Genomic DNA, 26,354 nt, shown 5'->3' with positions numbered 1-26,354 from the left:
TTAGGGTCCATTATTGGGGCAGATGGGAAATAAGAAGCAGATGTCTTCAGGGTCTGGGAGAAAGTTTGGAGCAGAAAAGCCCATCCTGGGAGAAAGAGCAGATCTCCAACTTATAAAGTTGTCAGGGAGTGCCAAGAGGAATGGTGAAGTGGAGGTCGTCCCCAAGAGCACACCTGAGTGGAGCGGTAGATCTGGGAGAGGGTGATCTAGCTGGGTGCCAAACATAGCCTTTGATTTGACTCTGCTCTGTGCACGCTGGGGCAAGGAACACCTTTGAAGAACCAGAAATGTTGACCAACCAATGCAAAGGCAGGAATGCAAATCACCGAGATAGTACTTCCGGCACAGGTTCAACTTCTCATTGGACATTGGCTCCGTTCATCGTTGGGCAGAAGCCTGGAGGTCCTAAGGCTCTGCAGAGCAAGACCCAAATAACAGGCACAAGATCAGAAACATCCACGCCCCGGTGTGTTTTAGCCCGTCTGCCGAGGATTCCTTTGAGGGAGATGCCTCAGGTTTCTGTGGAGTTTGTTGTCTTTTTTTCCCCCAATAGTGTTTCTTGTATGTTATGGTGAAGTGTACATTAAAATATTAAACTTGGGGCTAGAGAGATGGCTCAGTGGTTAAGAGCACTGACTGCTCTTCCAGAGGTCCTGAGTTCAAATCCCGGCAACCACATGGTGGCTCACAACCATCTGTAATGAGATCTGATGCCCTCTTCTGGTGTGTCTAAGGACAGCTACAGTTTACTTACATATAATAAATAGATAAATCTTTTTTAAAAAGTCAAACTTCCTGTTACTATCCAAGAACGCTGCCGTCACTAGCACCTAAGAAAACTGCTGTTTCTGATGAGATGGAGCAAGATCAGGGGATGGTGTATAATCTCTGCTGCACAGCACCATGTGCTACGGTCAGTCAATCAAGTCAATAAACAAGGCCACGGACATCAGAAAAAGAGGAAGAACACTCTCTCACTTGCAAATGCCGAGGGAAATGTCTACAGGAAAACATCAGAGGAATTTAAAAATCATCCTAAGACCAGAGCCAATATGGGTTTAGCAAGGTTGTGGGACATAAGACAATTTTACCTGAAATCATTTTAAATCTCTGTGTCAGGAATGAACACTTTGAAACCAATATTTAAAACACACTGCTTCTAACAACTGCTAAAAGAAAACGAGAACTTTGTATTAAAGATAAATGTGGTGAAGATACCGAGAAAAGAAAAACTGGGTCAGATGTAATCATAGGCTGGCCAACTGAGTGAAACTCTCATCTCTTTCTAAACTGACAGCGGAGTTCACTTCATCAGTGGGATGCTACCTACAGCCTGAGACCTTGCCGAATGCTTTGTGGAGCACTAGAACAGTGGTCCTCAACTTTCCCGATTCTGCAACCATTTAAAACGGTTCCTCTTGCTGTGGTGACTTCCAACCATAACAATGTATAACAACTTGCTACCGTTACAAATTTGAATGTAAATATTTGATATGTGACCCCCTCCCCACTAGGGTTGCGGCCCACAGATTGAGAACACTTCTCTAGCGACTCATTTTTGTTGGTTTGTAGGTTCCCTGGGGTCTGTCTATATAAGCAACTGTGACACCTATGAACTTGGTCTCATTGCTCCTCTCTGAACCTGTATTATTTTGTTTCCGTTTTCCTTATTCCACCGGCTGGGACATATAGCACCATGTTTGAAGCGGCAGAGAGTTGACAAGATCTGCCTGGCTCCAGCCATAACCGGAATAGAACCCCTGCTGCCCATAGGTACAGACAGGGATGAGCAGACAAGATCAGTCCTCCCCTCGGAGGACTGGCCTCCTGGCAAGGAAACATGGCTTCCTCCAGTAGCATGTTTTATAAGAAACCAGAACAACAATTAGTCCCGCCTCTCCGGTCACGTGGTTTGCCTTGTCTTTGAGATTCGTCCGTGCTGGTGGGTTTCTCCTTATTTCTGCTTGCAAGCTGCCCTCGTTATCACCCCTCCTTTTGCAGGGAGTTTTGTATGCCCAGGCTAGCCTCTGAGTCACGACTCTTTCCAATCATCATCTGAGCTACCCGTAGGTTAAAGATGAACTCCAGTCAGTTAGCAACGTGCACTTCCCGGGCAGCCTGCAGCGTGCACGTCCAGATTCCTTCACACAGGGGGATGACAAATAGGCTCTTGTGACTCAGAGAGCCAAAGGTCCCTCTCCTTTTCAACAGTCTGAAGTACACGTGTGCTCTCACAATGTAGAGCTGAAGGCGTCCCTTATCTCTCCCCTTCACTGTCAAAGCTCAGCAGGATGTGTGCTTTGAGAAGGACATGAAAGTGTTGGAATGTGTAGAGATCAACAAAACTAAAGCATCCAAGACAAATATAAGAGTAAATAAACAAGGAGGATTCTCTCTCCTTGATTTTAAGATTCAGCACAAAGGGATAGTATCCAAGGCAGGGCAGATAAACAGACCGAAGTGACAGTAAAGAGAATCCAACGTGCACCACAGAAATACACCCAAGTAATCCTGACGAGGGCTGACAAGGAAATGATAACTGAATTTCCTGCACAGACATGAAGGCTGGTTTTTACATGTCTCTGCAGCACAGATCATCTCTGGATGGAGCATCATCTTTCCAAAGACTAACTGTTGTCTGACAGTTTCCTCTGAGATTACACCCTTCCACCTTAGAGGGAAGTTCATCAGCAAGCAGCATGTTAGGGAGCTGAGGCGAGAGGATGTGGAAAGGGAAGATGAAATAGCCCATTGTTCAAGGATGCTCATTAAGCCCAGGCAGGTAAAACTCACAGGTTTCAGGAAGTTCCTGAAACTGACCAGATTCACCAGACCCCTTCTTCCTTAAACATGCATAACCAGTAAGGACTGCTGAGAGACACAGGGACAGACCAGCTGTTGTGCATGTGCTCCAGGTCCCCAGCGTTCATGAGCTGTCATCCATGCCCAGGTGGGTTGTGTTGATATGGTGGTCTTTGAGTCACTTCTGCTCTCGTAAGTAACCTTAGTTAAACTCATTGATGTGTGGAATTGACTTCGGGGGTTCCTGTACTTAGTCTGTTGTCCGTTCCCTATCTGGAGTGAGTAGACATACAGTCACGTCTCCTCAAGGTTGCACCACACTGGTTTCCAGGGTTTGAATAGGGGGAGCCTAGAAGACTTGTGGGGATGGGATAATTCTCCATCCTGGTTATGTCAGGATTGATAGGCTCTATACATGCAATAAAATTACATAGAAACAAATACACATGCTTTTAAGGTGAACTCTAAGGGTAGGGATACAATTCGCCAATTACAGCCCCATGGAACTCTTCAATCCTTCCAACTCACAACAGGTTAAAGAGGCTTTCTGTCATATGTTGGCAGCTTGGCTGTCTCTGGACTTCCAGAAGGCTGAGCTGGTCTGTCTCCATGTCTTTCTGCAGTCCTTGACGTTTATGTGTGTTTAAGGAAGAAGGGGACTGATGCATATGGTCAGGTTCAGGGACTTCCTGAAGCCTTTCAGTTTTTGCTTTCTGAACTTAATGGTTGTCCTTTAAATATGTAATGTTCCATCTTCCCAATTCTTATACTCTAGAGTAGAGTTGTCTTCTGTCACACCCATAATTCCACAACATTGATTTAATGACTTGTGTGTCTGCATCCCTCTATGAGGCAGTGAGTTTACAGCAATGTCATCTTTGAAACCATAAATCATAGTGAGAGCTAAGTAAGGGCTGGTGTGTTTATTTTAATAAACAAAGAAATGAATGAGTGAGTGGTTTCAGAGACTGATTTGGAGTCTGATATTTATACACAGAACATTTTGGTGAATGAAAATATTTACCTTTAGGATCAGGAACAACTTACTGAAAAAACAATCTTGGGCCATTCTTTTTCTTCAAGCAGAACAATCCCAAGACTGACCAGCAGGGGACGAACAATTCTTTAGCTCAGAGTGACCCCTGTTAAGTTTATTTTCTGTAGCTCATGAACACACAGACAGCCCTGAGGTTATAAACATGGGGTGGGGGAATCTCGTGATTTGTTTGTTTTATATTAGTAACAATCAAGCGTGTTTTCCATCTGTACCCAGGACTTTATCATCTTTCACGCCAATGCAACCTTCTACTTTCACTGTGATTATTTTTAAGTGATGGTTTATAAATCAAAACATAACATTCTAATTTTAACTATTTTGAAGCAAAGTATATTTCAGGAGCATTCAGTATATTTTCATTGTTTGGAGAAAGGTATCAAAACCTTTTATCCTAGGCTGGGCATAGTGGTACATACCTTTGATTGGAGCATTTGGGAGGCAAGAATCTCTGAGTTTGAGGTCAGTATTATCTATACAGAGTAAGTTCCAAGACATCCAGGCCTACACAGAGAAACCCTGTCTCAAAAACAAAACAAACCTTTCATCCTATACAGCATCGAGGACTTTTTCCCTCCCACCTTTCCTTAACTCTAGACAGCCCATATGCTACTATATGTGTGTATAAATGTGACTCATTTAGATACTCTCACACGCTGCAAGTCTAAGCAAGCCGAGCATGTAGAGTAGCATCTCGCTAAGTGCATCCGTGCACCACCTCCTGTTCACACGTCTGTGAACACCCAAGTTGTTTCCTCCACGTCAAGTGCTTCCCAATCGGCCTAGGAATTACACAGAATCGATTTGAAAGATCCTCGTCATGGAATCTGGACATGATGGGTGGTACCTGCTGATGCTGCTTGCTGGGTTTTAAGGTCACGGTGTCTTAAAACTGTGGCAGCTGCCCCTGAATATAGGAGACTGTAATTAGTTTCATTCACACAGTTCAACGGACAAAGGGCAGAATACATCCAAAGGGGCAGATTGTCTTACAAGGAAAAGGGAGACAAGAATGACATAAACCACCACCACTACCCTGGAGAAACCACATCAAACGCTTCTGAAATACAGACACAGCCCTGCCTTTGTCCCTCAGAAGCCAGACTTATCTTACCAGTCTTCTTACAGAAGAAGAAAAGTATTCAGAGAGCATGAGGGGTGGTGGGTGTCCTACATGGGAAGTGGGGGAGAAAATAATGTAATTATATTTTAATTTCAAAAATTGAAATTTAACTTAAAAAGAAAAGGAAACAGGCTGTGGGTTTCCCGTCCCCTCTTTTGACAGGTTTGTGACACAAATTGTCTGATCTCACTTAGGCTACACAACAAATTCTGGTGCATTGGCTTCACATGACAACTCCCATTTTTTTTTTAGAATCCCAAAGAAAGTCTGTGCCCTGCCAGGTGGCTCTTCTGTGCTCTTTACTATAGTCGCTCCCCCAGCAAGGGGCATTGAGCAGCTCTGCAAGAGCCAGTCTGAGGTGATCTTTTCCTCATATGAGGTCTTCTTGGTGACAGCTGTCAACACGGCCTCTGCCTTCTCACCATCTCTCTTTACCTGAAACCTAGACTTTAGAGACTGCAGTGGAGATTGAGGGACCGTACAAGGGTTCTTACATTCATTATGCAGCACAGTTAAGTTCTAGGGCTGTGCTTGCAGCACCACACCATACTTGCAGGGCATTGCTTCTAGGGTCAGGGTTTTTAAGCTGAAGGCCAAAGGACCCTTTCCTGGGTATTGCATATCAGATACTTTGTAAATATGATTTATAACAGTAGCAAAATGTTTACAATTGTGAAGTAGCAATAAAATAATTTTATGATTGGAGGTCACCAGGTGTCTTAGTTAGGGTTTTACTGTGAACAGACACCATGACCAAGGCAAGTCTTATAAAGGACAACATTTAATTGGGGCTGGCTTACAGGTCAGAGGTTCAGTCCGGTATCATCAAGACAGAAACATGGCAGGATCCAGGCAGGCATGGTGTAGGAGGAAGTGAGAGTTCTACATCCTTATCTGAAGATTGTTAGTGGAAGACTGACTTCCAGGCCACTAGGGTGAGGATCAAACCCACACCTACAGTGACACACTTACTCCAACAGGGCCACGTCTTCTAATCATGCCACTCCCTGGGCTGAGCATATAGAAGCCATCACGCCAGGGCTTGAGGAATAATATTAAAGGGTCTAGCCTTGGGAAAGTTGAGGGCCAGTGGATGAGTGAGAAAAGAAGCTGGGGGGGGTGGAGGGAGAGGAAAAGAGAGGAACAGAAGAGTCCAGAGACAAAGAGGAGGGGTGGGGCATTCTGTTTAAACTCAACATCACTGTATTTTTCTAAAATCGTACAATGCTTTCCTCAAAACAAAGTCCCAAAATTCATGTTACAGTCAATGAACTCTCATTTGCTCTTTGAAACAAATTGCTAGCTCACCCTCAGATAGCACACAAAAGTTTGTGTAACAATCCCCAAGATATGACTGTCCAGTTCCCTACGTTCCCTGCCATGGCTGAGACTCTGGATCCATTCTTGAGTGCCAGGCATAGAAAAATAGTTTCGTACATAAACTAACAAACGAGTGAAAATAGTTTCCTGTGTTTGTTGAACTTTGTACCTGTTCCCCATGATGTCACACTGCTTATGCTCACTGCTCAGTGGAGAGTTAAAGCCTTTCTCCATTGGTAAATGCACTTGCTGTGAAAGCTGGCCTCAGTTCACATCCCTAACACCTAGGTTCAGACCCAGCTGCATTATTTTAACCCCCCACTGGCAGACAGGGTTAGGGGGTTACTGGGGATCACTGGCTGTCAACCTAACTCTAAATAAATCGAGAGAGACTCTTTCCTAAAGGGCTGAGTGGAACACCTTCCTCCTCTGACCTCCATGTTTGTGTCCTGCCACACTGTGTGTACGTATATCACACACACACACACACACACACACACACACGTGTGTGCACACACACTAAAATAAAATCGAAAATAAATTTACTCAAAAGGCATTATTCTGGTTTGGACGGATGAGTGAACTTAAACATGATACATGTGATTTTAAACAGACACCATGACATCTTGTTTACAGGCTGGAGTTCCTCACCAGTGTGAGAATTAGAGTGTTCCAGTTACAGGCTTACTAGGAGAACACGGAAGTCATTAGCACAAAAGTTTGAAACAAAAGAAACTGCCGGCCGCAGGTATGATAGAAACCGTCAGCGGCAGCATCACGTGATTCATGTCAGAGATGCCTTTCATGGGACACGGATGGATAGGACGATTGCGGAGACACGTACGTGGCAATGTGAGTTCTCTGAACCTGAACCCATCCCATTATCCTGGATTTCACAGAAAGGAAGTAGTGGGGAAGTATTTCTCCTCCCTGGGAAGATGCCTGGAAGCTGATGGCAACCAGCTTGTCCCGGCTGCTGTCTGGTCGATCCGCTGTCTGGCTGACCCGCTGTCTGGCTGACCCGCTGTCTGGCTGACCCGCTGTCTGGCTGACCCGCTGTCTGGTCGATCCGCTGTCTGGCTGATCCGCTGTCTGGCTGACCCGCTGTCTGGCTGACCCGCTGTCTGGCTGACCCGCTGTCTGGCTGACCCGCTGTCTGGCTGACCCGCTGTCTGGCTGATCCGCTGTCTGGCTGATCCGCTGTCTGGCTGACCCGCTGTCTGGTCGATCCGCTGTCTGGCTGACCCGCTGTCTGGCTGACCCGCTGTCTGGTCGATCCGCTGTCTGGTTGCTACCAGAAGGTCTGGTGTGAGCCAGTGGGTGTGATAGCCCAGGCACTTACACACACGGCCACCTTTGCCAAGTGCTTCTGCTGTTTCTGGCTGCATGTCCTTGGAGTGCTTCCTGTGAGAAGGCAAAGCCCAGCAAAGGCTTCCTTTCCTCTTCCCTTCAGAGGGCAGCAGACCTTCCCCAGGGTGGAGCCCCCGAAACGATTGTAAAAGGCCCTTAAAAGGCAATTTCACTTTTATTAACTTTTTAAAAATCTGACTTGTCACTGGTGCAGTATCTATATGTAAATCTTTTAAAAGTAATCAATTAGAGCCGGCACAGTGGAGCCCTCTTGTAATCCCAGTACCTGGGAGAAGGAGGGTCATAGTCCCTTCAGAGGAAATAAGGGCAGCCTGGGCTACATGAGACCTTGGCTGTGTGTGTGTGTGTGTGTGTGTGTGTGTGTGTGTGTGTGTGTGTGTGTCTGTGTGTGTGTCTGTGTGTGTGTGTGTGTGTATGTGTATGTGTATGTATATGTATTATTCTGACTATATGTACGAATTGAAATACCAGCCTCATTCTCTCTGCATTTCTCTTCTAGCCCCTCCTGCACCGTGTTTGCCCTCAAGTGTATGTTTTGGTAGCAATTCCCGAGTGCTTTCTGCTCACCTGAGCATGTTCTTTAGGCCCCCAGATGTGTGTCTATACTAGAACTGGATGCAAAGTTTATTTCTGCTTTTAGTAACGTGTGACTTCAGCAACATGGCCATACATATCTGAAAATGTATATGTCAATTTGAAAGCATGCTTATCACAACAACCAGGGCAATCTATGCTGCACTACTGAATTATAGTCCCTGTGAAACCGAACACTTACAGGCCATAAACCTTATCAACGACGCTCTGGGGACCAGTTCAAAGGCTACAATCACAGCAGGCTCGGAGGGACCCAGGCAGGGGTGTGAGTGTGGCGGTTTCTTAGTCAGCATCTCTTGTCTCATGAAGTCTGTGGTGAAGGCACTCTCTTTAAGAAGAGATCATGGCAGGTCCCTGGGGCCTCTGTAGAAGCTAATGATCCTTTAGAGCCACATCACGTGGTTTGGATGTGATGCCTTCCCCATAGGCTTGTATTTGAACGCGTGGCTCCTCCACCTGGTGGCGCCTTTTGGGAAAGTCATGGAACCTGCAAGGAATGGCACTCTAACAGGAGGAAACACAAAGGGGCAGGCTTTGAGGTTTCGTAGCCCACTTCCTGTTTTGCTCTCTGCTTCTTCACCGCCAGTGACAGCCTTCTGCCCCTGCTCCCAAGCTTCCCCTCGTAACCGAAGGTCAGAAAATTCCATTCTCCCTTCAGTGGCCTTGACTAGGCCTTTTATGGACAGGATGTGTAAAGCTCTTCCCGAGTCCACTTCAATCCAACCTAAGTCACCCCCAGGTCAGTGTAGATGACAAAGGCGCATTGTAACCGTGCTCTCACTGATCCACCAGGGCCAGGGAACAGACGCTAGAGCTGAGCTGTGTCCGTGAGGAGAAGCTGCACAGCATGTTTAAAGACGAGGCCACAGATGGAGGAGGAAGGGGCTGGGCTGTAGCATTGTCCACTCATATTTTCACACAAGGGGTTGGGCAAGGGAGTCTCCATTGTGGTTTGGCCCTGACTGGTGGCCAGCAAGTTACGGGAAACATGGAAACATTGCCCGGCCACCTGATTCCGAGACCTTTGACTCAGAGCCTTGGTGGTCAGGCCTCATCCTGGATATTTGACGTGTAACCCAAGATGATAAGAGAACAAGGAGTCATTTGTGGACCTGGGACCGTGAACTCGGTTTGATCCCGCCAGCAAGATGGAGGAGTGGTCCCTGCGGTGTCTGGATGCAGGCTTTTGTCTCCTTACAAAGAAACTGAGCACTCTTGAAACGACTTTCTTTCCTGTGCTGGCTGTAGCCTCTGCCATTAGCAAGGATGTACCTGCTGTAGCGGCTAAGGTCTGAGTACAGCTTCTTGGTACACAGTACCATCTAGCCACCCATGTTACAGCCACACAGGAAGCATCAGGAGCCTTGGGGCATGTTGTCCACTAGTTTACATCTTGAAGGGTCTGACAGACCTTATACTACAGCGATGCTTCTCAACCTTCCCCATGCAGTGCCCCTTTAATACCGTTTCTGATGTTATGTGACCCCCCACCATAGAATTATTTTCTTTACTACTTCATAACTATAATTTTGCCTCTGTTATGAATCGTGATGTAAACATATGATACGTGGGATATCTGATATCTGACCACCCCCACCACCCCAGTTTGAGAACCAGTGTTCGAGGCTAATGCTCACAGGTGAGTACGGAGGGACAGGAGTTCCATCTGTCCTCCCCTCATCCCCTCAGCTCCGACTTCCCCCTAATGCCTCACACCCAGATACGGAATGATCAGCACAGCTTGGGAAGCCATGGCTAGACCTGCTCTAGTTAAATGTTATCAGATTCCTGCATTAAAATGGAAACAAAGTGGCCATGTCTTACATACAAGTGCAGGGAGCTCTGGGAATTGGCAAGCTTGTTTCCGTTTGTAACTTAAGCTCTTCAAAACAGCCACATTGTCCCGGTACACAGCAGCCGATGAGAATCCAGTCATTAGAAGGCTCATGCAGAATATTTAAAATTTTCAAATTTGAGCAATAAAGAACACTCATTAGACTAAGAGATTTTGCCTCATTTGAAACAGTGTCAAATTTTCCATATTTCACATCCAGTCTGAGGCTTTTTTCCCACCGGCAGCACCCAGGTACCACCCGGGTTAAACCTCAGACGGCTCTCTTTGTACATAGCCCAAGCCAGTCTCCAACGCATGATCCTTCTGTGTCTCCATGCCTAGTTCCATAAATATGTTTTATAGTGAAAAACGTCTGGTCATTCTAAGATAGAATTATTGAGATACCATTAGCAGTCTTTCCTTCCTGTATAACAGTGTCCTGAATCTTTACAGTGAAGACTTAGATGAATTCTACCCGTGAGTTCTGATTCTTCTTACTTTGTAGGTATGAGTGTTCTTGCTTGCATGCATCACGTGTGTGTATCATGTATTGCAGTGTGCATCACGTGTGTGCATCACGTGCATTTGGTGCCTGCAGAGGAAAAAGAGGTTTCCTGATTGCCCAGCGATCGGAGTCAGGCATCTGTGTGTCTCGATGTGGTTGCAGGGAATTGAACCCAGAACCCCTGGAAGAGCATTTAATGCTCTTAAATATCTCCCCAGAAGGTAAACTCTGAATTTTTGTTAGGTAATAGGTTAAATTTTAAGTCAAAGCACTGGTTTATTCTTATTAAAGCTGGAACTTGTCCCCTGAGCTGATAGTTTGTGCTGATAGAGTTCAGTTGGAGCAGCTCTGGGAAGAACAGTAAAGTGCAGGTCAGCTGCTTGTAAACTGACAAGAAATCTTTCCACAGAGCAGGAAGAAGCCGACAATACTACACCAAGCTATGACAGAAAACCGAGCCTTGTTTTATGTCAACTTGTGTGGCATCCAGATACAATTTCTAGTAAACTGCATTCTTCTTGCATCATTAATTATAATGGAAGGGATGCGTGCAAACGCTTCACACTGAAGATGTCTATAGTTGTCACAAGTTGGCACCTTTCCTCTAGTTTCATGACAGTCACATGGTCTTGCCCCCAAAGAGGACAGAGGTTGCAGGCTGGCAGTGTTTGCTCTGCGAAACTGAAGTGAACTTTACTTCCTTTTCTACTGCCAACAAGGCAGCCTCGGTTCAATGTCAACAATGCTTGAGCTCCGGATTGGTTTTCTCTGCGGGGCGCTCCACCCCTCCCCCACCCCAGCCCTCACACATAGCCACACAGGAAAGCTGCCAAGACTCAGTATATCAAAGTTTTATTAAGAAAATGACATTTCTCAGTATAGACACACCTACATCCTGTAGAAGAATTTTTTTGTTGTCTTTTACAATATTTAGACTGACCCAAAACAGCCCCCAAATGTCCCTGCTTTGTAGCCATGTTAAAATTTTAGCTTAGGAATGCATTTCCCATCAGGCTTGTCCTGTTACAAGCTTCTACATGAAGGGCAATCAGCTTAATTGTTTCAAAGTTCAAGCGCCCGTTCCTCTAGCAGATAAGCACGTGCCCACAGGACAGAAATTACCCTGGCTAATAACAGAGCAAGTCAAGGGTGACCAGACTCCTCAGGGGAGTGTCCGCCTCGGCCATCACATCTCCCTCCATTCAAACAGTCCTTGGTCTCTTCAGATGCATTTTCCCTACAGACTGAGCCTCCGCCTTCTTCCCACAGTGGTCTTGTCTGTATCTCTGGTTCTTGAAAACTTTTTAAAATGTCTGCCTGGTTCTTTCTCAGCAATGAAGGTACTGACTACTTCGTTAGTTCCCTTCGTTAAAAAGCACGGACTCCCAAGGCACAGAAGTCAAATTTAGGATTTAAGGGAGGGTCGTTGTCAGAAAAGGTAGGATAAAGCCACAGTCACCTATAGGTAGTCCCCAAGAGCTATGGACTCTGAATTAATTACCTAGTATATCATTCATACTTCATCAACAGTTCCTACTTCTGAGGAACCCACCCACACTTCTCCCCCTATGGCCTGTTTCCTCAAGATTATAGGAATTGTAACCAGTTCCTCTTTACAGTGGTGTCTGGCTCAGAAAATGGGAACTTATCCTTTTAATGAAGCCCCACTAGGATGCTTCAGGTCAAGTGGGTCATGTAACTAGGAAGTGTTATTACACACACACACACACACACACACACACACACACGCACACACACATGCACACTCCATGAGACACTTCTACAAAAGTGAAGCACATATCCTGCTGATTGGCGACAAAGCCTCTATATTACAGAAAAAACAAACCCAGAAGAATGGAGTAAAGCACATGCGGACTAAGTACCTCAGGACTCGGGAATAATGCTCCAAGTTTTCCTTTAAGCTCATCTACCTCAGCCTTGATGAAGGAGCAACATGAAAATGCCAGAATATGGGGGGAGGGCAGGGAGTGGAAAACATGGCACCCAAAGGGCAAGAAAAGGGCAAAGCAGAACTCAACAAAATCGACTCTGTGCCAATGAAACCCACAAAAGACCCTCCCACACCAGGGAAGGGTGCGGAACCTACACTTCTGCCTTCGGCAAGCTGTAAAGCTGTGCCCCGGTTTCTAGCTCCACTACCAGGCAGGGCCAGTGAAGGCTGAGCAGTCTAAGAGCCATCCCTGTCCAGTGGTGATGAAGTTGACTCCAGGATGCCAGCATCACTGGAGACCTGCCAGGATCAGTAAGTGGTACTGTTCACATCCCAGCAGGGGAGGCCTCAGCAATGTACTAGCAGGGAGCTGATCCCCTACCCTGCTTACCTCCAATACCAACGGAGGAGGTGGAATACTTCAGCTCCCAGACAGGAAAAAGGAAGCTGGGCCTCAGTATTCCTGCAGGAATGATGTCAGAGGAGCCTTACCCAAGAGGCAGAGTGTTAAGACAGAATGCCTAAAATAGCCGGGTTTTAATTGAAAACAATCATCAGAAGGAGAAGAATATGTCAAGGGCAAGAAAACCCCACTATTTACAGAAACAGACACTGAGGCCGGAAGTGTGGACGTACCAATGGGAACTGTGCAAAAGCGTCATAAAGATGTACCAAGTGGCGCCCACAAACACACGTGGAACAAATGAAGAAGTTGACACTCAATGGAAGTGAACTCAGCAAATAGAAGACATAAGGAAGCAAAACAGAAATAACATTCTACAAATAAAACAATGGCTTATATATAACCCCCGGGAACAACAGACTGAAAGACACACATGCCAGAGTGCATGGGTAAAATAAAACGACACCTTCTAAGTTACCACGTCAAGGTCGTTGCAAGTTTTATTCCTAAACATCTTTACAGATGACAAAAAGAATGATTATCCTAGGAAGGACATATGAAAATCTTTGGCAGACTAGTATTATATCAAAATGGGCCCAGGAAACTTAAAATTTAACACAGTCTCTGGGGGTTCACACGTTGGAACAAGGACGCAGTCGATGCAGAGGGGAAATTACAGCACCGTGTCCTTTGTCGAGTGCTAAGTGATGGGTGACACATTCTCTTCCGATCTACACAGCTTCAAACTGAAGAGCTAAGGCAGGCAAAGCCCTTCTCCACTGGGCGGGAGGGGGTCTCTTCTCGATGAGAAATGTCACTTTGTAAGTGCCGACGAATTCTCTGGGGATTCACCCAAACAAAGCCCAGTTTTAATGACCGGAGAGAACACTGCTCAGGGTTCTTTTCAGTCTTCGTTTATTTCTAGTGTAGAGGACTGAGATGTGCATGTGCAAGAGTGTGTATGTGTGCAGGTGTGAGAGTGTGTGCATATGAGTGTGTGCCTGTTCAAGAGTGTGCACTTGTGTAGGTGTGTACAGATGTAGTCTGTTTTTTTTTTTTTTTATAAAAGCCAGATATACTCTACTCACAAATTTTCCATCAAAGTGCAGTTTTCAAAAGCTACTAAAAACCTGAAGAGATCCCATCACAATTTGTTTTAAAAGCACAAGGAGGAGACAGAAAGGATAGAAATGGGACCTCATTTAGTTAAAACTGAGACTCCAAGTAAAGATTAATCTAGGACCATTTTCCTTTTTTTTTTTAATGAGACGTGAGCTACCTCAGGCCTTTACTTAATCCCAACATTGGGTCCCTATACCATCGGGTCCCTTTACCATCGGGTCCCTATACCATGTTCACTGACCCTTGCCCATAAGGGGGACCCAAGAGCACTTCTGGGTGTGAGCTGAAGTGTGTCTTTACTGCCAGTGCGTTGGTAACACATCTAATTTGTAGACAGGGGATCTGCACAGGACAGGAACACCGCAGAGGTGCCGAGTTGTCACACAGCCCTGTGACATCAGCACCACACAGGATTCCCAGCTTTAACTTCACATGACAGTTTCCAGACAATGCAAGAGTGTAGAAGACTGTATAAAATATAAGACTCTTTCAAAAAAAGATCTATGGTGTTTTGTTTCTTTTTAATAAAAAAAGCAATCAGTCATCTTGGCTGAAGATGGGCAAATGAGTTTTCAACCTCAGCAGTTCTGACACTGGCTCTTGTCGGTCCTGGTAGAAACTGAGGCCGGTGATGAGTTCCACATCTGTAACCCGAGCTCTGTGCAAGGACAGCAACTCTTCAACCCACGAAGATTCCCGCTTCCCGTGCTAGAGGGAAAACACCAGAAAACACTCAGGACACAATCCCACAAGGTCCCCCTTTTCTCAGTTTATTTACTTGGGACATTTTAGGCTGGGAAGTGACAGAAACCACAGGGTCCACTTTAGGCATAATGCACACTTTTGAGTGACATATTTTCCAGCCTGTACAAAAGGCCTGACTGTAGAACTAGATATATCAGATTTAAGGGAAGGAGAGCAAACTGGGAACAGATGCTTATACACTGCATGGCTGTAAGAATACTCATTCCTAGAGGCTTCTGGTATAAAAAAAAACTATCAGAAACGGGAACTATATAACAATGCGGTAGAGAAGAATGGGTGGGGTTTGGGGGGTGGGATGGATTCAAGTTCTGGTCATATGATTGTCCTATTGGAAGTATAACTTAACAAGTAAATTTGTATTGCTTTACCATATGTTTATTTAGTTATTTTTTATTATTGAGATTTATTTACTTTTAAATTATATATATTTATATAAAATTATATGCATATGGGGTTTTTATTTTTGCCTGAATGCATTATCCTGTACATAATAAAAAAACAGGTAATCAGACCTCTTGGAAATAGGGTTCTGGTTGCTAGCTGCCATATAGGGACTAAGAATCCAACCCAGGGCCACTAGAAAAGGAGCCAGTACTCTTAATCACTGACCATCTTTCCTGCCCCTGTGCCAGGGGGGTTTTAAAAATCAAACATAAAGCTGTGAGCAACTGTATCACACCAACTCTGGTTACCATAGATATGTGTCGTCTTTAGGGCCCCATGGAAATGGGGTTGAAAAATACATAAAACGCAATTTCATTTTGGAAGAGAGTAAAGATCTAGATAATATGTGATCAGAATAGAACCAAAGGTAGACTTTCTAGTCAATGGAAGTGGAGACAGTCATTAAATCAGATAACATGTACAGAAATGGTACATCCATGTGCTATAAGCATTTCTGGAGATGGCCATGGAAAAAGGTCAAAGGCGTATCCAAAAGGCCTATGGGGCCAGGAAGATGACTCAGCAGCTAATGGCCTAGGTCGGGAAAGGAGAGAGCCAACACCTGAAAGATGTTCTCTAAGATCCACATGGTATTTGCACACACGCACACACACAAACACACACACACCATGGTCTCTCTGAATAAATAATATAATAATTTTTAAAAAGGCCTACAAGTAATAGCATCAGATAAATCCAAAGCCCATGTACACTCAGGAGTTCTGTTTCTTCCAGAATGTGGACAATGTAAGGCACACAGGTTACTCATCAGTGTTCAAGGGAGGCAAGCTGTTACTTACCGTGCAGCTCTCAATGTTATCAGGCCTATGGGGCAATATGAAGGCTGAGGGCTCTAAGGCTGTGCACTCTAAGGGAGTCTCAGACAGCTGCTTGCAGCTGGTCAGCACGATGAAGAAGTGAGTTGGAATCACAACTTCTTGACTGCGGATGATTCTGCTGTTCCTGAAAAATATGCAAGATTCGCTTTCATTAAGAAACAGTTATCTCTGTTTTAGTAATGCTTCAGTGCAGCCTGCTTTTGCTAAAATGTCTAAAGCTTAATTTAATTAAATAAGCCCGTTATAAAATGTGAAATAAATCATGCTGCCTCAATACTCCAATTATTGATGCTAATAAGTAGATGTACAAATAATTTCTATTAAAATTTTTTTTCATTTCTATCTAAAGAATATTCAGACCATATATTTAAACACTTAAAAAAAACCTTATAACCAATATTCTAACACTAGATCAATATCGATGGTCTTCTATTAGCCACACAATGACACAAAATAGACCAAGACCCCTCCTTTCCTTCAAAGAGGACACGCCATAAATTCTCCATCCCTTTGACTGAATTTCTATTTTTATTCCAAAACTTTAACTGAGAAAAAGAATCACAAACTGCCACCACCCCTTGCTAAGACTAGGACCTCTGTTTTACAGCCTGTGCTTATTTGTGACGTCACTGTTTTCCGAATATGGCCCTGTGCAGAGTCATAACCTGTACCATACACTGAAAACAGGGTTCTGGCTAACGGTGTGAGAGGGGCGCACATAAGGTCTCTTCTACAATCTCCACAACATGGCTTACAGGCCAGCTATATAGAAAAAAATCTGCTTCAACAGACATAGCTGAACTGTCTGGGTGTGTTGGCACGCACCTTTAATCCTACCACTAGGGGTGCCTGTGGCTTCAAGGCCAGCCTGGTCTATACGGCTAATTCCAAGATCCTAGGACTACATAGAGAAACCCTGTGCTAATAGTAGGCACAGTTTAAAAGTACGTGTTTTACAAACTGACACACACCCAAGACGTTTTGTTGAAAAGCAGTGAGAGGGTCTCTGTGAGGGATGAAATCTCAGTAGTCTTCGGTATCTGCCTTGCAGGTTTTTTTGTTTTTGTTTTGTTTTGTTTTTAGAAAATGCCATTAAGTTAATGAGTTAATAGAGATTCACCAGGGTAAGGCACATAGCTCAGTGGTGAGTGCTTGTCATACCTGTGGAAGATCCTGCCCCACACATCTTTCCCACAAAAGAATCCAAAGCATCAACCAGCTTCTAGAACATTCCCGTTTATGAAACCAGCTCCTTTGACAATTTCTTCAAAATGATGTTTCCTTGCCTGACATCCAGTGAGAGATGGCTTGGCGCTGTGCTATTAACTCAGGCCACTGGGCTTATGACCCTACATTTCTATGTCCTTTCTTGCCCCTCCACTGAGCATCTCTGTCGCCGAGCCAGCACTGTTCTCAGTGTCTGACCATCTATTACATGAGCATCCCAACACTGACCACGCAGAGATCTGAGACAGGGATCAGCGTGTACACAGTGCCCATGAATGGGGAGATGTGGCTTCTCTCATTGGAAAATAAAATGATTGAAACTGAGAATTATATCTATCCTAGAGATTTCCAAATGCCCCTGGGTGATAAGTGTCTCCTATGTACCCACGAGTTGCACTGAACAGAAAAGGATCCACTGACTAAATGGAAATCCCCCTCTATAGCTACTTTTAAGGGTATGAAATATGTTCTTACTGTTTCAGGATCTCTAAGGAATCATAACGTCCATCATAATCAAAGTCAAACACGGGACCGCTGACAACATTGATGCCATTCCTTTCTTGAGCGTACCTTTGCAGGAGGGTGTCATGAAGGTAGTGCCATATAACTGAAAGAGAAGATGCTGCAATTTCAAAAGAACGACACGCCCTGCTCCTGTGTGGAACTGGTGAGCGGCTCAAAGCAATGCTGGTCTTTGCAGTAAGCGAAGACAGGTTTGATATGGGCTTCAGTCTTAGTGCCAAGCCCAGAATGTGTGGTTCACCTTTGGCTTTCAGAAAGGCTAAGGGGCAAACACGGGTTCAACCCCATCTCTGTATTCAGAAGTATGCATCTTCATCTTAAGCTGTAGTAATGACCCTGTGTCAGCATTTTTAAACACCAGAGAAGCACAAACAATGAATCAGACTCACTACTCATAACTGAATTTGTCCTCTGAAAATATACATGTGTCCTAGACAGAAATTCAAATAAAATGTCCTCGTAAGTGGTATATTTTATATTCTGTACCATAAGTTTACATATGAATGCCTATTTACTTTTCTAGGAACCAAATACTGAAATGGCCAAGAATGCTATGAAATCTATTTGTTTTTAACGTGAGAACAGCCATCCAAACTTATTTAAATAAGGAACCATACTGAAGCTGATGTATTGGTTTATTGACTTCACTATGTAACTATAGAGAACATACCATATACTTTCTTTTGCCAAAAATGCCTATAAATACAAAGCAAAGATGTACTAAAATATACCTCTTAGTATTTATAGACATTTCTGTGTGTGTTCTGGTACCTGAGGAGTGCATTTGGTAAGTACACATTTAATCAAAACTATAAATTAGATTACATGTTGACTAAATCTACATATACTGACATCATCGTTAAAGGTTTTTACCTTGAAAACTCTGATACATTGGCACTATGTTAGAAGTAAGCAATGCTTCGGAATATATTTGACTTGAAACTCTATTTACTCCTGTAAAGAAGAAACAGAACATGACTCTTTCATACAGCATAAAGAACATTTTGCAATTTCTCGGGGTAGAGAGGAGCAGTCAGCTGAAAGTCAGCTGAAGCCTGTAAAACCTGCCCAGGTTCTAGCAGACAGGAAGTGCAGCACATTTGCCCAAATCCCTTTGAAAATTAAAAATGTAAACTCATTTATTTGTGTTGATCGTTCATCAAAGAAATACAACTGTTAATGAGAAAGCCCTGAACCATACATACCTTTTCAAACTTTTACCTTATTTCTGTTATTTTAGCTGTGTTTACAAATTTCTCAAACTTTTTTTTTTTTACAACCAGAGGAAGAAAGCTCAGAAATTCTGGCTTGAGCACACAGCACCTACCACCCAGAGCAAACAGCCGAGTCTGCCCCAGCACACCTCACACAGCTTCTGTGTGTAAACTGAGCTAGGCCTTGCTCTCTAGCCATCCAATGGCCAAGTGTTGTCTGCAGGCTGAACTGGAAGCTGAGGGCTTGGGCACCTGGGGCCTTTTCAGTTTTGCCTTTTAAGGCTGGCCTTAAAAAGTCTTGTTAAGAGTCTGGTTGGGCCTCAGTGGGAGGGGATGCTCTTAGTCCTGCTGTGAACTGATATCTCAGGGGCACCCAAGGGGGGGTTCCCCATCTCTGAGGAGAAGGGGAGGGGGATTTGTGAGGGTGTGACTGGGAAGAGGGAGGTGAGCTACCTCCTTCCTTTTTAAAACAAGTTATTTATGTATTTATTTATTTATTCATTATGTATGTGAGTTCACTATAGCTTTCTTCAGATCCCATTACAGATGGTTGTGAGCCGCCATGTGGTTGCTGGGAATTGAACTCAGGACCTCTGGAAGAGCAGCCACTGCTCCTAACCACTGAGCAATTTCACCTCCTTCCTAAGACATAGATGCTTCACTTCCAAGTTTTCAGGAAAATGCACGGGAAAGACAGAGTCTTCTACCTGAAGTATTTGTACAAGGTCAATAACTTCCCAAACACATAGCATGCAATGAATCAAACATTCCAGCCTCAGAAAAATGTAATGTTTCCCCAGTTATGTTCCTAATATATCATTTCACTGGTCAATACCATAAAAGACTCTCACAGTGCTACAGAATACACGGGAGATATTTTTCACTAATATATTTTATTACTTTCATTATTGCTAGTATTAATTTGGTGCTGATACTTTCCCAGAGACTCCTACATGCTAAGAGAGTTCCCACAGACCCATGAGAGATTCATAAGCAAGAAACGAGAAAAGCTCAGGCAAGGGAAAAGCCATGGTGCCACAGTGGAGAGGTACTTACTCGGTGGCGTGAGGAATCCATAACTTAGCTTGGAATTGCTTTTATAATAGGAACATTTATGCATGGTACTAAGGGGAATCCGAAGGTCCTGGTACAAACAGTTGGAGAAGTTATCTGTGGAGAATTGGTCCTGGGGAACAAATGATGAGGAATCAGCTGGTACCAGGCACGGAGCAGAGACGGAAGCTAGTAAACTAGAGGCGGGCTGCATTGCACCGGCAGTCACAACCCTCTCCTGCTTCCCATCTGCCTGTGGGTATTTTCTGTCTAAAGCACAAACACATTCTACAATGGGAAGACTATTAATCTCTATATGCGAGTGTCTGCTACTGTGAGGTTATGTTTTGCTTACACAGTTTTAAACACTGTAAAGATTTAAAAAAATCCATTTCCAGGAAGTCTTCTCCATCTTCCATATCTAAAAATACAGCCAAAAGTTTCTGAGAAAGAGGTGGGGGGCACCAAGGTAAATCAGAATCAAACAGAATCAATGACAATCCCAAATCACAGCAGTGAGCCACAGCAAATGCCTGTGCACACCACAAAAAATTTTGCACAAATGCGAATGTCTATAAAAGTGAGTATTTTTATAAACAAATATATATACGTGTGTGTGTGTGTGTGTGTGTGTGTGTGTGTGTGTGTTGTGTGTGTGTGTGTGTGTGTGTTGTGTGTGTGTGTGTGTGTGTGTTGTGTGTGTGTGTGTGTGTGTGTGTGTGTGTGTGTGTTGTGTGTGTGTATCCCTATCTCTTTGTCTAGGACTCTCAAAGAGCGTCAACACTAACCATTTATTAAGTCTAACTGCTCCCTTCAGTGGAGCTCTCTCCAATCCCCTCACAATCCCTTAAGGGTATCTTTATGGCTCACCAATCACCCATGGTTCCTTTACCCTTCTCCTCCCATTTAAGCGCTGTGGGCCACAGTGAGGGAGGACAGTAACTTATTCTAAGATATCTGTACACAATCCTTTCAAGGCCCCGATAGTCTGTTGTTGGCAGGATGAGGGAGAGAAAATGCACGGCCCTTCTGTGTGGGGTTCTTAGCTGAGGGGCAGCGACAAGACAGAGCTCTCATGGGTCTCCTTAAACTTGGTCAGTTGGAGACAGCTATGCTCAGATAGCCATTCCTGCCTTTCAAAAAGAGTAACTGTGACTTGTTGCCAATTTGATCTCCTAGGATTATAAATCAGGGTCACACAGTATTAAAAATAGGGGGTGACTGGGTGTGGCAGTCTTTAATCCTAGCACCCAGGAGACAGAAGTAGGCAGATCTCTGAGCCCGAGACCAGCCTGGTTAAAAAGTGAGTTGCAAGACAGCCAGGGCTACAGAGAGAAATCCTGCCTTGAAAACTCAAACATGGGGAGGGGTAGAGGAGGATAAAGGAAATCAGCTGCTGAGACTTCTAACCTGAGTCTCACAGCCACACAGACAGCTGGTGGCCGACCTAACGCTGTGCCCTAACTTCTGGATTCCTCTCGTCCTTCGGGAAGGCTAACAGATCAGCAGCGGTAAACTGCTTTCAACAGCACAATGCGGGGCAGATACTTGCATTACGGAGGAAGGTATAAGATGTCCAGAGGGGCATGAGGAGGTTCAGGCTGTATCCGGTCAAAAACTGTCTCTGCTGGAGCAGACAGATACGGTGTTGCTTCTGCAGAACCCGGGGCCTTCCGTAGGGCACACTCGTGTAGTCAATATCCTCTGCTTGGGTCATAAAGGGAAAATGAAAACACGCTTTCCATTGTTACCCTCTGTCTTTTAAGGCACACAGAGAAATTCGCTTTTAACCATAAAGACATCCAATACTGCAGAGTAGCCATATGCAGATGTGAAACTTTGCCTTTTCTACTGAAACATTGATACCCAATAAATAAATAAATAAATAGATAGATAGATAGATAGATAGATAGATAGATAGATAGATAAGTGTATTTTTTGAGACAAAGTCTCAGATTCGCTCAGGTTGGTACCAATGTGAACTATGCAGCCAGGGCTGACCTTGAACCTCTGATCCTTCTGCTTCTGCCTCCTGAACTGGCATCACAGGTGCGAGGTGGCATGCCTAATTCTTTGTGGCGCTGGAAGACTGAACCCAGGGCTTCATGTATGTTAGCAGGCAGTCAACTCATTGAATTGCCCTGCAAGTCCCTGAAATTCCTTAATGCTGTTTTAATCCCTCACATTAAGTGCCAGGTAAGTGACACATGTGGGTTGTTAGAAGGCAAAGACCAGGAGCAACTGGCAGATATGACATCGCTATAGACAATGGCTTGATGCCCTTCCCCTAAGGGTCAGGCGCTTTGCAAAATGGTTTTCAACTTGTTTCCCACATCTCAAGTGTGGTCCTACAGCTATTTTACAGAGGAAGTTATGGAAGCTTGCAGGGATAAATACTTCCCCCATTGTACTGTTCCTGAGCCCACAAACTCAGCTACGCCATGGTCTCAAGGAGTCACATGTTATGACCTTTATCACATATTGTGCCACCTTGGGGATAAAAGATTGTCCCCAATCCCAACAGTTACAAGACCAGCTCAAGTCAAACTTAACGTAGAATTTATCCCTTTGTTCTAGCAACGACAAAGTACCAGTCAGATCATCTCAAGATTAGAGATTGGACCAAAGTAACTCTGAGCATCCAAGTCACAATTAGAAAATATTGTGTCTGTTGCCTACAAAGTCGTAGCCCTCATTAGAAAGCTATGAGAAAAGGATAAATAAAAAAGTGTTAATTAAAAAATTTATGGGAAATAACTTTAGATAGATAAATTGACCTGTAATTTCTTACAATTAATTTTAAAATAAGGGGACGGGAATTTTCCAGGTATATTAAATGTAAATCTTAGCTTTCTTATAAACCTACAAAAATCTTTAAATTTTCAGAACACTTCCAACATGTGCAGAAAGACATGGCTTTCACAAAACAGGGTGTATACCTTTCCAGTGTAAAATGACATTTCTTGCCTTACGAATAACATGCTAGACTATCTGGCAGAGAGGACCACGCTCCTTCAAATGGCTCCATGTTATAGGTCCTCTGTAAAGAATGCCCCCTAACAACTTTCTGAAGCTTGTATAGAGAAGGACCTGCTTCCACATTTCAGATCTGAGCGTAAATATGTCTTACCATCTTCCGTAGTCAGATTAAACTGTTTCTCAAAGTCCGTGATTGGCTCAATCTAAAAGAGGTTTATAAAAGGATTTTTAAGGAGTTGGAACACATGCTTTCATTTTGCACTATATCATTCCTGTAACATAACTAATCCATGAAGAAAAGGAAAAAATTTACACAGTATCATGTGAGATGTTTTCTGTCTTTGACAAGAGAGGTGAAAGAGGAGAAGCAATGGTTACCATGAGACAAAATTATCTGTGGCAGCTGAATCTATAAATCTGCTTTAAGATCTGATCTCTATTCCAAGTCCAAACCAAAGGTAAACAAAAGAGAACGAGTAAAATAAGCTCCACCTGCTAACTTCATGAATCTCGTCCACTGGGCCCATAGATTACTGTTCTTTTACATTCTGGCGACAGCTAAGGCACTATCACTATGATTAGGACAGTTAGCACTAATGGAAATGGAACCGTGTATTATATCATTTGAACAACAACAACCCCCTTCCCCTACACACACACACACACACACACACACACACACACACACACACTCAGTGTTAAGCTTTACATCTATACTCACCCTGGGGTCACATGTGCAGCCGAGGTTACTGGATGTGGATTCAATTGGACACTGGGACAGGAAGCCCTCTTCTTTGGGATGACTTGGGGTATAAGTGGGTTTCTTTAGAAGGTGGTTCAGACTGCCATGACTTCCATTATTGGGGGCTGGGATCAAACCCAATAAATCTGCACAGTCCCAAGAATGGTAAAGAGTTAACCAGACATTTCTAGACCAAACAAACTGTGTACTGTGAGTTTCATTTTATTGTTTTAAATGCATTTGATTCTCTTTCTATTTAACTAGAAAGAAGATAGGACATGCTTGGACTTGAACTATAGGAAACTGATTTGTTTACCCATATATGGTTATTTTATTATACTTATTCTATAAAGACCGTATGTGTGTGTGCACGTGTGCATGTGAGTGTGTGTGTGTCTGTGTGTGTGTGCGCGTGCATGTGAGTGTAGGTGCCTGTGGAGACTAGAAGAGTGTGCTGGATGCCCTGTGGCTCAAGTTAGCTGCTGTTTGTAAGCTGTCTTATGGCGGTGTTGGAAACTGGACCTGCGTCGTCTGGAAGAACTAGTCATCGCTCCACCCCAAAGGTGGTGTCCTGATACTGACGCAAGTGCCCTGCCACCCAAAGTCCTAACCATTAATTCACTTAAGATTGATCTTAACCAGGTGGCTGCATGTGCCCCGTGCCTTTAATCCCAGCACTTGGAGGCAGAGACAGGTGGGTCTCTGAATTCAAGGCTAGCTTGTGAGTTATACATTGAGTTCCACAACAGCCAGGGCTGCACAGGGAAACCTTGTCTCAGAAAACAAAGCGATTATATTTATCTTTAATCATATGTATATGTTGGTCTACATCAGTATATACACATCAGTGCTGGTGACAACAGAGGCCACTTTTCCCACAAGAGCTGGTGTTACATAGGCCATTGTAAGTCACCCAACATGGGTACTGGCAACCAAGCCCAGCTCTTCTGTAAGAGCATCCATCTTACACCCATCAGAATGGCTGCTCACACTTACCACACATTAAGTTATAGACTTCAATATTTTCAAAGGAGTCAACTTCAGCACCGTGCTTGAAGGCAGGCCCATAGCCAATAAAGAGAGCCTGAATTCACCAGAAATATGAAATGTTTAAGTTAAATTAAAATATGAGTTTAATTCAGTTATGCCTGTAGCTGGCCAACATTTTATGTTGTCTGTGGTGCACACAGAGGGGTGCACACACATGGATATAGTTGGCCACGTAAGATAGGAAGGGAACCACCAGGCCCAGTGAGCTTTCTTGGGCACAGTTTTAATTTTCATTGTGTATAAAGATACCTAAGAATATTTTGTTCACTTTTACTGTACTCTCTGGATTGATAATCAGAACAGAGTGAACGATGAAATCATTTTTTTCATCTATGAAATAGGACAAGTTCCATTAAAAAAAAAAAACATGACTTTTGAATTTTTTATGGTGGAATTTTGCATTTTAAATTTTCTTTTCTTTTCATAAAAGGTTTTCACTGTTTTTTTTTACTTGTGTCTCCATGTATGTATCTATGTGCACATATGCCACCCGTGGGTGGGGACACTCACAGAAGCCAGACAGGGCATCCCATCCCCCAGAGCCGGAGCTCAAACTCACAGCCTACCTCACAGTGTGCTATGGAGAAACATTCTGATCATGATTAAACTATATTCAAAAAAGAAGTTTAAAATGCCAGGCAAATGCCAGGAGTTATCTCCTTTCGGATCATAAACATAATCACCCAAAATCGCTGATGTTTACCATGAGCCAAAATAGTTCACAGGGCACAGATATATTCATTATCATTAGACACTGAGTAAGGTGGCCAGTAAATCTCACACCTACAGAAACATGAACACACATTCCTAACAGACTCTCTAATTCTTCCCAGAGGAGAAAAAACTCAGTAATTGCCTTTCACTACACATTTGGTTTCTTCTTTTAAGACTTAAATTCTTTTTTTAATCTGGCTTTCTTCAGAATAATCTCATCAGTGGAGTATAAAAACTTGACTCACTTGCATGTTTGAAAACAGGTTGTCAGAGCCATGAAATCCACTTCCACAGTATTTCCTTTCTGATGGATTCCTACATTTTGAAATATATAAATTAGTAACACAATTCTAGTCATTGAGCAGAACTTCAAACGCACTGCTATATTCATTCGTAAAGAACAAGTGGCTACTGTTAAATCAACACAGCCTAAGTAAAGCTACCTCCCTGTGAAACGCCTGAGCATTATTCTTTATGCTGTTCTGCTCAGAGCTGATCCACTCACAAGACAACAGAACAAGGCGACCAAGCCTGAGCACAGAGACAGAGGGGTCTGGGAATGCTGACTGTAACTTTAAAAAATGGCATTAATCTTTACTCCACTTGGTTTCAACTTCTCTTTTAGGTCATCTGTAAAACTTCAGTAATAATAAGTTTATAATAATACTCAGATGTGGTGCTTTGTTGTTGTTGAGGGTACTGAGGATTGGACCCGGGGCCTTAGAT

General features: G+C 43.8%; 1 protein-coding gene across 2 annotated transcripts in view; it reads right to left on the bottom strand.

Moving 5' to 3' along the window:
• Nucleotides 1-14,505: 14,505 nt before the first annotated feature.
• Nucleotides 14,506-26,354, bottom strand: part of ENPP1 (ectonucleotide pyrophosphatase/phosphodiesterase 1) — a gene marked incomplete at its 5' end in the record, with an annotated part of 57,797 nt that continues 45,948 nt past the window's right edge. The window contains 10 exons of one of the 2 annotated variants that reach the window (XM_080929137.1): nt 14,506-14,787; nt 16,089-16,251; nt 17,829-17,961; nt 18,750-18,830; nt 20,147-20,276; nt 21,696-21,850; nt 23,274-23,325; nt 23,844-24,010; nt 24,861-24,948; nt 25,874-25,943. In XM_080929137.1, the coding sequence (XP_080785263.1) occupies nt 14,617-14,787; nt 16,089-16,251; nt 17,829-17,961; nt 18,750-18,830; nt 20,147-20,276; nt 21,696-21,850; nt 23,274-23,325; nt 23,844-24,010; nt 24,861-24,948; nt 25,874-25,943 (1,210 nt within the window). In that variant the 3' untranslated portion in view covers nt 14,506-14,616. The remainder of the gene's footprint in view (nt 14,788-16,088; nt 16,252-17,828; nt 17,962-18,749; nt 18,831-20,146; nt 20,277-21,695; nt 21,851-23,273; nt 23,326-23,843; nt 24,011-24,860; nt 24,949-25,873; nt 25,944-26,354) is intronic. The other variant, XM_080929138.1, reaches the window with a different exon arrangement.

The sequence above is a fragment of the Micromys minutus genome (assembly GCF_963924665.1).
Source record: "Micromys minutus genome assembly, chromosome: 15".
Classification (NCBI taxonomy): domain Eukaryota; kingdom Metazoa; phylum Chordata; class Mammalia; order Rodentia; family Muridae; genus Micromys; species Micromys minutus.
This window is presented reverse-complemented; position numbering and strand designations above follow the sequence as displayed.